At 36.5% G+C, this 12,990-nt stretch overlaps 2 protein-coding genes and 1 pseudogene across 3 annotated transcripts; 2 read left to right on the top strand and 1 right to left on the bottom strand.

The window, feature by feature from the left end:
* Positions 1-970: 970 nt before the first annotated feature.
* Positions 971-2,719, top strand: LOC104779840 (UDP-glycosyltransferase 91A1; the record flags this gene model as incomplete). The annotated part of the gene is given in 2 exon segments (XM_010504241.2): positions 971-2,180; positions 2,183-2,719. Coding segments are annotated over 2 exon segments (1,416 nt in total), but the record flags the coding sequence as incomplete, so codon positions are not given.
* Positions 2,720-6,156: 3,437 nt separating this feature from the next.
* Positions 6,157-7,836, top strand: LOC147945398 (UDP-glycosyltransferase 91A1 pseudogene; annotated as a pseudogene). The gene has a single exon (XR_015596573.1). The product of XR_015596573.1 is annotated as a UDP-glycosyltransferase 91A1 pseudogene (transcript).
* A 498-nt stretch (positions 7,837-8,334) lies between these two features.
* On the bottom strand, positions 8,335-12,517 carry LOC147945397 (uncharacterized). The gene is made up of 5 exons (XM_087509229.1): positions 12,160-12,517; positions 11,846-12,063; positions 11,325-11,445; positions 8,657-9,088; positions 8,335-8,546 (listed from the first exon to the last, which is right to left on the bottom strand). The coding sequence occupies exons 1-5, from the start codon at positions 12,515-12,517 to the stop codon at positions 8,335-8,337; spliced, it is 1,341 nt and encodes a 446-aa protein (XP_087365355.1).
* Positions 12,518-12,990: the final 473 nt, after the last annotated feature.

Raw genomic sequence — 12,990 nt, 5'->3', positions numbered from 1 at the left:
AGATATAAATATGTAAATTTTATTTAGATCTGTTTTGAAAAATAATATTTTTTTGACACGTGTCAGTATCTCATCAGTGTACTTGACATGTGTCATGATCATATTAATAGCTAATTTGAAAACCCTACTTTATATAGTAAATTAAAGTTTTAATATAATAAAAAAATTAGTTCAGACTTCAATTCAAGCTTTTTTTCCAAGACTGCCAATCGGTTCTTCATGATTTTCGTTTTCTTCGCATGTGCCTTCACAAATTGACACGTGTCACGATCTGATGAGTTACTAACTTTGATATTTAATCGTTAAAATTGACATATGTCACGATCTGGTGAATTTTTAATTTTGATCGATTAAAACTAACACGTGTCACGATCTAGTGAGTTACTAATTTTGAGAACCAAAGTTTATATAATAAGATATGTATCATGAATTTTTATATTTTTAAATTATTTATTTATTAATTTTCTAAACTAAAAAAAAAAATATTCACGTTTCATGGTGTTTTCAAACAAAACTTTATAGGAATTAACATTTGTATGTTTCTACGAATTTCTAATTTCGAAAACGAGAAACGTACGTCAAAAGAGAGGTTTATGCAACATATATCTCGCTGACACAAGAATAAATGATATTTTCTCTGCCTGGCTGAGATTATTAATCACTTTTTAATAATTTTTTTTAAGAGTGTCGTCTCTTTTGGGCTTACTTCAAGAGCGACGATGGACCAATCTAATATTAAATATTTCCATTACAACCACTCATATTAACTAACAAACTACATGAGTTATCACAATCAATAAATGAATAACCCTTCCCTTGCCCGTAAGAGAAGTAGGGTTATTAACCACACATATTAACTAACAGACAACATGTCTTACCGCTTTCCCTTATTCCATCTCCATTATTTTCTTTTCCTCTATAAAAGAACACTAGAATATAATTGATCATCTATAGACTATATAGTACATGAATCAAAACAATAGAAAATATTGAAGAAGAGAATGGAGATGGAACCAAGCTCCACGTAGCAATGTTTCCATGGTTAGCCTTTGGCCATTTGGTTCCACACTTGGAGCTCTCTAAGCTCATGGTTCAAAAAGGTCACACCGTATCTTTCATTTCCACTCCTCGGAACATCGACCGCCTCCTCCCACGGTTGCCGGAGAATCACTCCTCGGCCATTAATTTCGTCAAGCTCCCATTTTCCGGCCACAACAAACTCCCGGAGGACGCTGAAGCCACTACAGACGTACCTTTCGATCTCGTTCCTTATTTGAAAATCGCTTTTGACGGATTACGAGTTCCGTTGACGGAGTTTCTTGAATCTTCAAAACCCGATTGGCTTCTCCAGGATTTTGGGCCTTACTGGCTTCCTCCAATAGCTAGCTGCCTGGGAATTAAAAATGCATTTTTCAGCGCTTTTAACTGCGCATGTCTCGGAGGTCTTAAACCGCCGGGCTTCGAGGAGTACCGTACATCGCCGGAAGATTTTCTGACGCAGCCTAAATGGGTTCCATTCAAAACTCCTGTACCTTTCCGGTTATACGAAATCCAGCCCATGTTCGAAGGAATAATGCTGGAATCCACCGAAGATAATATCCCCGACGTGGACCGTATAGGCCGCGTAATCAGTGGTTGTGATATCATGGTCGTACGGAGCTGTAACGAGTACGAAGCAGAATGGTTGGGACTTTTACAAAATCTTCATCGTAAACCGGTTATACCTGTTGGAGTTTTACCTCCAAAACTGGATGAAAAGTTTAAAGATACCGACGCATGGTTGTCTACTAAAAAGTTGTTAGACTCACGCAAATCTAACTCCGTAGTTTATGTAAGTTTCGGCACAGAAGCTAATCCGAGTCAATCCGAGTTTAATTCGATCGCCCTCGGTTTAGAGCTTTCCGGTTTACCTTTTTTTTGGGTGTTAAGGACTCGGCGCGGTCCGTGGGATACCGAACCGCTTGACCTTCCGGAAGGATTCGAAGAGCGAACGGCTGAGAGAGGCATAGTTTGGAGAGGTTGGGTTGAACAACTGAGAACGTTGAACCACGATTCGATCGGTTTGGTATTGACTCATTCCGGTTGGAGTTCAATGATCGAAGCTGTACGGTTTGCTAAACCGATGGTGATGCTGGGTTTTGTGTACGACCAAGGGTTAAATGCGAGAGTAGCCAAGGAAAAAAAATTGGGCATATGATCCCTCGGGATGAGACAACAGGTTTCTTTACCAAAGAAGATGTTGCGAAATCGCTGAGATTGGTAATGGATGGAGAAGAAGGGAAGGTTTATAGAGACAGTGTGAAGGACATGAAGGGAGTGTTTGGAGATATGGATACACAAGATCGTTATGTCGATTCTTTCTTGGATTATCTTGTTGCTCATCGTTAACTCCGGTCATTGTTTTTGATCCAATGACGGATCGACTGAATGAACTTATGATAATTAAATTTGATCAAGTGTTGTAAGATGATTTATGAGTAATATGTTGTTTTGAAATGGTCAAGGTTTATGAACAAAAAAAAGTTAAAAAGTGCTGAACGTAATAATGTACTATATAGTCCATGTGTTGCATTTTTAATATGAATGTATCTTCCATTTTTTTAAAACTAGGGTAAGAACCGTGCATGGCACAGTTAAATCTTATAATGTTTACTTTTATTATTAGTTTTATTTATTTGACAAAACTACTAGTCTATTTTAATCTATAAATGATGTTATACTCAAATTTAAAGTGTAAAAAAAATCAAAGCATTAAACATATAGTCATTTTGAAAGATTAAATATGGTAATAATAGATAACTAAATCTGAATATTATATAAAATAGAAGGAAGTGTGATTGGTTTAGTGCTGTAAAGAGGATGAGGAGTTGAGGACAAGGAAAGATATGTATGGCAAATGTGATAGTATATATATTTTTTTAAAACAATGATTTACAAGTTGTGTTGGATGCTGGAAGTTGGACCTATGATGATTGGAGTATGGTTTTGGAAAGAAGCAGCGAGAGGATTACATCAAGATACTTCCAATCTATATTAGATTTTGGAATTTTTTAGAAAAAGGGGGTTAGAATCGATTCTTATTTGAGAAATTTAAAGAATCCTTTAAGAATTGTTTTGTATGTGGAAGACATTTATACTAGTATTTTTGAAGTACATGTTTGAAATAAATCTTCATTTTCAAAAGAATTACAATTTACGTTATTGCTTATATCCATATCAAAATAACTTTACAATTATTTCTCTCTAATATTCATATAGCTAACAGTATTAAAAGATTTTAACATTAATTATAAAATAAGAAATATCCCTATAATGTTCCATGATTAATAATATTTAAAAGATTTTTTCAAGATTTAAAATTATGATTGTCCTATATATCATCTTTGTTTGTTTTGTTTTTTTTTTTAATTATTTTGAATCATTCATATAAAAATATCTAAAACAATGGAAAGAGACTTATCTAAATTTTAAATAAAGAATAAAAGAGATTTTTAAATATTTGGAGGTTATCCAAATATTACGCATTTACGCTACATCATAATTATACAGTTTATATATTGTCATTATTTTTATAGAGATCATAAAATAAAATTATATATATCTAACAAATTTCATTATGCATAAATTTAAAAATTATAGAAATATTTGTTAAAAGATAATCATACTAAATTAATATTATTTAAGTTAATATAATAATTTGAAATTGATTAGGTAAAAATTTGAGATTTGAAAAGTTATATATATCTATATATATGGTTTGATATTATTAAAATTATATATATATTTATTTTATTAAATTGCACTAAACTATTAATACTAATAAGAGATTTAGTGTTTTTTACTATTTAAAATAAAAATAAAAAATTCTAATACTAAAATATATTAAAAATAATAATATTATATTAATAAGAGATTCATAGTTTTTTTTCTTTTTCAAAATAAACTTATATTGCTTTAAATATATATTGTCATTACAAAGAGGAACATATAGTCATTCTGGCACAAAGACAGACTCGATATAGGACTCTTGTGATAAGCATCCAAACTTTGCTAAAGTATGAGCTACTTGATTACAATTTCGTCTTCGAAATTTAAAAGAAACAATGTTGAACGTTGAAACCTCGTAGCTGAATATCATGTAACAAATTGGATAAAGATGCATTTTGTAAAGTACCCTTGACTAATTTGCAAATTAGTTCACTATCTCCCTCAAAGATGACTGAATCATAATCTTGGATCCATATTTGATCAAGATATTAAAGCCTTAGAGCATGTGCATTGGGGATTTCTCATGAGAATTTCTCACTTAAAAAAGAAACAATAAAATATGATATAATAATTTTTTATTATGAGTGTTTCTCGTTAAAGTTGAGAATTATTCTCATTTGAGAATCTTTAAGAAATTTTTTTCTTGTTTTGAGAAATTTTATAATAAAAAATTATTATTTTTTATTTTATTAATATTTTGGTTAATGAGAAACTTGGTGAAAGACTAACCAATGCACATGACCTTAGTCTCTGCTTCCAACAGATTTTCTGCGTGATTTAAATTCTTTGCTCCCCAAACGACAAGATTTCTCGGGTGGTGTCCGGTGATACTATTAAAACATGCATCAAAATTGCATTTCATCATAGGAAAAGATGGAACAATCCATGTAGAAGAGGCCGTTTGAGTATGCCTGTTGTCATGAGGTCCTTCATTCTTCAAAGTATTTACCCACTCCTTTGTTTCTCCCATTGATATTAGTACCGTTTTGAGATTCATAGATTTTAATGGATATGTTCTTGCCAATATTTTCGCTGCTCGACGGGGTTATTAGTTACTCTCTAAATTTTTAAGAGTGTCGTCTCTCTATTGGGCTCTCTTCCTCTTCAAGAACAACGGCCCTGTTTTTTTTTCAGGTCGTGACGACAACAGTGCGACTGAAAATTCTTCTTTCTTTTTTCCTTTTCAGTTGTTGTTTTTTTCTTGATGGTGCTTTTTTTCCATTTTTTTTCCGTCAATATTGCTGAATTTTCTCGCAATTATTGAGTAGGTTAATTTTTATGTCGATGGATTGGATCGTTATCTGCAAAAGAAAATTCTAGAACATGAATGGAACGTGGATGATGGAAACGACGCAATCGGAAAACAAAGAGTGTTGTTAGCCACCGATGTTAGCATTGGATTCCGCATAAACCCTAATTCCACCGATGTTAGCCTATCTATTGCATCTCTGAAATTGAGAGTTCACAGTTTGGGATTTAGCCAATTGCGAAAAGAACAAGCATGAAACAACTTCAAGCCACCATCACCAAACCCAATTCGAAAGTTCAAAACTTGATCACACAAACACCGATAAAAACAGAGAATCATATGCACGACAATCCAATGTTTCGAAACAATTTACACCAAAAACAAAGAAAAGATTCGAATGAGGAGATTAGAAATCGAAAAACTCACCGGAATCAAAAAGCCGAGAAGGGCAATATCCGAATTCAATCTCCTTCGAGTTCAATCGAGAGAGAGAGAGGGAGAGGAAGAGAAAGAAAAAAAATCAATCGACCATCAAAAATATCTTCCGACCCCAACATCTTCGCGACTTCGATCGAGAGAGAGACAGAGAGAGGGAGAGGAAGAGGAAGAAAAAAATCGATCAACATCAAAAAAAAAAAATTCTTCTATTATTCTGTTTGGCCAACGAATACGTGACACGTATGGTCTCTTATTCCATAAATGAGTATACTAAAAGAGGCTCTCTTATATTTTTTTGGTTTCTCTGATTTATTTTTTTTATTTCTTTTCAACAACAACCCCTCTTAAAACTTCCCATTGAGGATGACCTAACAGTCTAGTTTTTTCTTTCTCTTGGCAAACAGTTGCAATAATTGTAAAAACGTAACTTTTTTCTTTTTGAATCTAATTAAACATTTTATTCAAAAAAAAAGAAAAAAAAAATTCTTCTTTCTTTTTTCCAAATCTTTTTTCGTCAATATTGCTGAATTTTCTCGCTATTATTGAGTAGGTTAATTTTTATGTGGATGGATTGGATCTTATCTGCAAAAGAAAAAGGCCGACGGTGGACCAATCTAATAACAATTATTTCCATTACAACCCCCACAAACAGACAACATGTTATCACAATCAAATAAATAAATAACACGGACGAGAAGGGTAGGGTTATTAACCACACATTTAACTAACAGACAACATGTCTTACGTACCTTCTTGCCCTTGTTCCATCTCCATTCTTTTCATTTCCTCTATATAGAACACTAGAGTTGATCATCTATAGACTATAGTCCATATACCATAACAATGGCAAATATTAAAGAAAAGAATGGAGATGGAACCAAGCTCCACGTAGCAATGTTTCCATGGTTAGCCTTTGGCCATTTGGTTCCACACTTGGAGCTCTCTATGCTCATGGTTCAAAAGGGTCACAACGTATCTTTCATTTCCACCCCTGGTAACATCGAGCGCCTCCTCCCACGGTTGCCGGAGAATCTCTCCTCGGCCATTAATTTCGTCAAGCTCCCATTTGCCGGCCACAAGGAACTCCCGGACGCCGCCGAAGCCACTACAGACGTACCTTTCGATCTCGTCCCTTATTTGAAAATCGCTTTTGACGGATTACGAACTCCGTTAGCGGAGTTTCTTGAATCTTCAAAACCTGATTGGCTTCTCCAAGATTTTGCACCTTATTGGCTTCCTCCAATAGCTAGCCGCCTTGGAATTAAAAACGCATATTTCGGCGCTTTTAACTGCGGGATTTTCGGAATTCTTAAACCACCAGGGTTCGAGGAGTACCGCAAATCGCCTGAGGATTTTGTGTTGCAGCCTAAATGGGTTCCATTCGAAACTCCGGTGTTTTTCCAGTTATTCGAAAGCAAGGCCATTTTCAATGGAGCAGTGGTGGAATCCACCGAAGGGAATATCCCCGACTTTGACCGTATAGCCGGCGTGCTCGACGGTTGTGATATCATTGTCATACGGAGCTGTTACGAGTACGAAGCAGAATGGTTGGAACTTTTACAAGATCTTCATCGTAAACCGGTTATACCTGTTGGAGTTTTACCTCCAAAACTGGATGAAACGTTTAAAGATACCGACGCATGGTTGTCTACTAAAAAGTGGTTAGACTCACGGGGAACTAACTCCGTGGTTTACGTAAGTTTCGGTACAGAAGCTAAACCGAGTCAATCCGAGTTTAATTCGATCGCTCTCGGTTTAGAGCTTTCCGGTTTACCTTTTTTTTGGGTGTTAAGGACTCGGCGCGGTCCGTTTGATACCGAACCGCTTGAGCTTCCTGAAGGGTTCGAAGAGCGTACGGCTGATAGAGGGATGGTGTGGAGAGGTTGGGTTGAACAACTGAGAACACTGAACCACGACTCTATCGGTTTGGTACTGTCTCATTCCGGTTGGAATACATTAATCGAAGCTGTACGGTTTGCTAAACCTATGGTGATGATAGGTTTTGTATACGGCCAAGGATTCAATGCGAGAGTAGCCGAGGAAAAGAAAATTGGACATATGATCCTTCGGGACGAAACAACAGGTTCCTTTACTAAAGAAGATGTTGCTCAAGCGCTGAGATTGGTAATGGAGGGAGAAGAAGGAAAGGTTTATAGAGAGAGTGTGAAGGACATGAAGGGAGTGTTTGGAGATATGGAAACACAAGATCGTTATGTTGATTCTTTCTTGGATTATCTTGTTGCTCATCGTTAGCATTGAGCTGCATGTCTTTGATCCAATGACGGGTCAATATTGAGTGTTAAAAATGATCAAGTGTATACGATAGTTAAAATTGATCTAGTGTTGTAACGATGATCAGTGAATAATATGTTGTTCTGAAATGGTCTATGAACAAAAAAGTGTTGAATGCACTATAGTTCACGTGTTGCATATTTAATATAATTTCTCCCATTCTTTTATAACAATTAGGTAAGAACCATGATGACACATGTAAATCTTATACTATTTTACAATTAGTTTTATTTTATTTGACAACAAAAAATATTTCCAAATTACTCTACTTTAATATACAAAGGATGTTTTATATTCAAATCAAATGAAGTGTGATTGGTTAGTGGTCGAAAGAGAATGAAGATATAATGAAAGATGTTTATGGCAAATATGATAGTATACATAAGCAAAAGCAAAAAAAAAAAAAAAAACAGAAAAGGGTGTGAAAAATTGTGAGATTGCCACATAAACAAAAAAACCCTCTCTTTTTTTTTTTTTTTGAATGAAGGTTAAATTTATTCAAGCAAAAAAAAAGTTCTGCCTTGACAATATTTACAACTTCAAAATCTGAAAAGAGTTTGAAATCAAAAACAGAGGTAACCAAGTGATTAGTAGCGTGTAGCTAACCAAACGCCAAAAACATCCTTTGGTCGTGAATCTCCTACAGTGAGACTTGACAATCGATTACGGATGACTCGATCAAGCAGCTTGACAAGGTGACCATTAGGCTTAGGAGCCTCCCCATGACGACGACCATTGCATTCACCCGAGAGACAGTGAACGGTGGTTTGAAAAACATACTTGAGTATGAAACGAGTGACTGGAGGGAGAACAGTACCAGACAGGAGGGATAAGATATCACCAAAATGCAGCCTAAAGTGCATCTGCAATAGTGGACCTGCTAGATTCGCCCATACATTGGAAGAGTACGAGCAAGAGAAGAACAAATGATCCCATGTCTCCCACGGATCAGAGCAAAGAACACACCGTGTAGAGACCACCCCAGTCCAGCCAGAATACAATCACCCATGGTTAAACGATTAAGAGCAGCCAACCAAGTGAGGAAAGCATACTTTGGGGTTAAGTTGGAGAACCAAACCGCTTTAGACCATTGCTGTGGAGGCCCTCGACAACGAATTTGAGACCATGTCTCTTTGGTAATGAAATAAGGACGAAACTTATCACTCAATCCTCGCCAAAGAGAAACATCAGCCTCATCACCATGCTGCTTAGCCCGAACTCTATCCAGTTCGTCCTCAATCTGATTTAATATAAGCAAACGGTGTCGGCACTGCCTATGATAAAGAGCCTCAACTACCATAGCAGAACGACGTATTCCGAGGGCTATAAACCCAAAATCCCCTAAAGAAACATTGAGAGGACCTAGGGGACACCAATTATCAACTTCGAAGTGTTTTTACGCTCCGCACTTCCTTGCGCAAGAAGTCTCTAGCTGCAGCCGATATTTAAGGAGTTTCCTCCACAGCTATGAACATGAGGTTGTATTCCCCTTAACATACCAAAAATACTCGTCTCTTAAAAGCTCACGTTTTATCCAATCCACCCAAAGAGAACTAGCAGAGACGATACGCCAAATCAGCTTTGAAACGACTGACCCATTTTTTTTATAATAATAATAAATTGACTAGTGGTCACATATCCACTATCCGCCTAACCACAATCAAACCAAACAGCGGAAAATAACCAACAAATACTGATGTGTCTGTATTTTTTTGTAGATTTTAACCATAGTTTTAACATTTGTTTTGAGTCTTTTATTGAGTCAAAGTGTGCTTTTAGAGTCTTTTTAGTGCTTTGTGAGTCTGTACAGGTTCTAGGCTACTTTGGAAGGAAACTGAGTGTTTTGGGGATGAAGACAAGCATCTGAAGCCAATTTGGTGAAGACTGATCGGACTAGCAAGCAGATGGAGCAAACAGAGAAAAGCATCCAGGATCGGCTGATCTACATTCGGGATCGACCAGTCCCGTACCCGAAGCAACTTTTCCTTTTTTGTTTTAAACTGACTTTTAGGGTTTTATTTTGATATTTAAGTTTGAGGCTCGGCCTCCAGAGACATAAGCTTTATTTTCTGAGACTATTTGTATTGAGAGCTGGGGGAGAAGATCTCTAATCCTTCTTGACACTTTGGAGAAGATTTCTAAACCCTATTTCTTATTTCTCTTTGCAATTCAATTATGTTTTCTTCACTTTGATTTGCTGTTCTTTTATCTCCATGTCTGAGTAGTTTCACTATTGGGTTTTGGGCTTCAAAGGGGTTTATGATTTTCTAAACTTAGGTTGTTAGATTTGGGATTGATCTATTTTGTTCTTCATCTATTGTTGTTCTTAATGCTTAAACTAGATTAGCTACCTAGTTTCTGATTTTAGGTTTAATTCATCGTGGCACCAAAAGTGTTGTTGAGTTGCTGGAAAAGAAAATATGTGAGCAAGGTGGACTTTAGCCAAGGGAAGTTGAAGTTGTGGCACCTTGTGAACTAATCAAACTTGAACTAGTTATTGCTTGCTTGGTTTGCTAGATCCAAACGACGGTTTAGGGTTTAGTGAATACATTGCATAGACAGTTAACGCTGCGAAAGTAGGTTAGCTTTACAACAGTAATTTGAGTTCTAGAACAGTATCTAATGCAACCCCATCTAATTACCTAGATCCGAGAATCGAATCCCCCAATGATCCCCAACGCCCAATACTTTCCTTTCTTGAACCAAAACAGTTTATTTACTTTCCGATTTTTGTTAGTTGCTTAAAACACAAATTTTATCTTTTTGCTTTAGCTATATTCGAATCTATACAATTTCATAGTGCATCGCTTGGTCTCTGTGGATTCGACCCTGAAGTGTTACAACGATACCACTAGATCGTGGTGGAGTACACATTAGGTTATTAATTGACCTTTGATCAGATACCAATAATCAATAACCAATAATCAATAATTATTAAACCAATAACAATAATAATTCAACCAAGTCATAAAGCATAAAACCAGCAATGTTCTACTAAATCAACTCTAGCAACCTAACAGAAGCCAAACAACACATCAACGAGCCACTAGAACATCCTCCTCTTCATCGTCTTGATTCCACGATCACACTTTGCCTTTACCTGCACCACAACACATATGAGATGCGTGAGTATTTTATAAACACTCAGTGAGGTAATCCTCCCATCTACTGAGATATACACACAAGAAATTGAGATATCTCTATCCATCATCCAAAAATCAATAACCAAACAACAAACCAGGACAGATGCATCGACCGACACCAACTGAGGTTACATCGACCGACACAAGCTTGCATCGACCGACACAAGCTTGCATCGACCGACACAAGCTTGCATCGACCGACACAAGCTTGCATCGACCGACGCAAGGTTCACCTGCATCGACCGACACAAGCTTGCATCGACCGACGCAAGGTTCACCTGCATCGACCGACACCAACACTGCATCGACCTATGCATCTTTGACATTGCACGAAATCCCTAATTGCATCGATCGATGCCTCCACATAGCATCGACCGATGCTCCTAGGTTAAATCGCGCCGTCCTCGCATTGCATCGATCGACATGCAAAGTACATCGATCGACGCACATGCCGAGCATCTTCTTCCCCGAAGCTCCTCGCCAGATCTCTGTTCCCAAAACACAATCCAAAGCCACCAAGAAGCTTCCCAAAGCCTCAAGTGACACACAAACAATCTAGCAAGCCAAGAAATCAACCACATAACACAAAAACAAGAAAGATCAGAGAATTTCAAGCTTAGATAAGCCATGGTTATGCACTCACCTTTTCCAAGAAGATTCTGACACCCGAACAAGCAGATCTACACTCCTAGCAAGCTCCTACAACGATCCCAACTACAGATCTCCACAGGAACAGCCATAAATCTCTCAAAACTCTCAAGAACACTTAAGAACTTCTTTATCACTTTCTTTTTCTCCAAAAAACAGCCAAAGTCGGCCAAACCCTCGAGTTCCTCTTTTCATACACGTTTTCAGGGTTTTACTAACTCCAAAACGCAACATTTAACTTAAACTCGTTCGATAAAACCGACCTTGCATCAATCGACACCACACTTGCATCTATCGATGCACATACCAAACCGGAATTCCGGTTCGCGGATGTTACAAGCTTGAAACAACTGACTTTATTAGCTTCCAAAATCGATTTTAGGCCCAAACCGCCTTCAGCTTTAGGTCTACACACATCACGCCAAACAATTTTTGCCTTGTTGGTATTCAAATCAGGCCAAGACCAGAGGAAAGCAGAGCAAATCCGTTCAATCTCTATAATACACACACTAGGTAAACGGAAAGCTGAAATCCAAAAATTTGTCAAGCTAGATATGAAAAAGCTGAGTAGTTACAGTTGGCCTGCATATGAGAGAAACTGATTCTTCCAAACTATTATACGAGAATGTATCTTTTCAAGCAGAGGGAGGCAATCATCTAAAGACATTTGCTTGGTTAAGAGAGGTAACCCCAAATATCGGACAGGTAAAGTTCCCGCTTCAAAAGGAAACCTCTGTAGGATCTCTTCACGAGCTGAGCCTCCAACACCCGCCAAAAAAAGAGTGGATTTCTCCAAACTTATCTGCAACCCTGAGATTGCAGCAAACTCATTAAAGATTCCCAAGAACTGATCCAGAGAACTAGCTTTGCCATCCGAAAACACCATGATGTCATCAGCAAAACATAGATGAGTGAGCTGCAGATTTTTACATTTCTGATGAAAACCAAACTCTCTGTTCACTGCAGTCCTATCCAACATCTTTGACAAAACGTTCATGCACATGACAAAATGATATGGTGAGAGAGAACAACCCTAACGCAGCCCTCGCTTGCTTCTGAAGAAACCTGTCAATTGTCCATTCACTTATACAGAGAATGATGCAGTAGAGAAGCAGAGATGAATCTAGTGAGCGAACTAAGGGAAAAAGTTCAACGCAATAAAAATGTTGAGGATAAAAGACCATTGTACTGAATCAAAAGCCTTGATATATGTATAGAGAAAATTTATATTATATATATAAGTAGGATATAATGATTTTTTTTAGCTCACTACAACTTTAACATTTTATAGAACTTTAGAAACTAATAATAAAATAAATCATTTTCATCAAATATCAAAGTATATTTATACATTATATATATTTTTAAAAATAACTATAATTTACTAATAATATATTTTTTTTAAAATGCATCAACGTTTATGTATTTTATCTTATTTTCGTAATATATTTA

This window comes from Camelina sativa, chromosome 4 (assembly GCF_030686135.1).
Source record: "Camelina sativa cultivar CO46 ecotype springtype chromosome 4, ASM3068613v1".
Classification (NCBI taxonomy): domain Eukaryota; kingdom Viridiplantae; phylum Streptophyta; class Magnoliopsida; order Brassicales; family Brassicaceae; genus Camelina; species Camelina sativa.
The sequence above is the reverse complement of the archived record's forward strand: the minus strand, read 5'-3'. Positions and strand labels throughout refer to the sequence as shown.

Coding starts and splice junctions, on each gene's coding strand:
- LOC147945397 (XM_087509229.1), bottom strand. CDS start 12,517: ATGTTGGATAGGACTGCAGTGAACAGAGAGTTTGGTTTTCATCAGAAA. Junction 9,089..11,324: donor CGGCATGTGCGTCGATCGAT/GTACTTTGCATG, acceptor ATGTTTCTTTAG/GGGATTTTGGGTTTATAGCC. Junction 8,547..8,656: donor CATTTGTTCTTCTCTTGCTC/GTACTCTTCCAA, acceptor TTCTCCCTCCAG/TCACTCGTTTCATACTCAAG.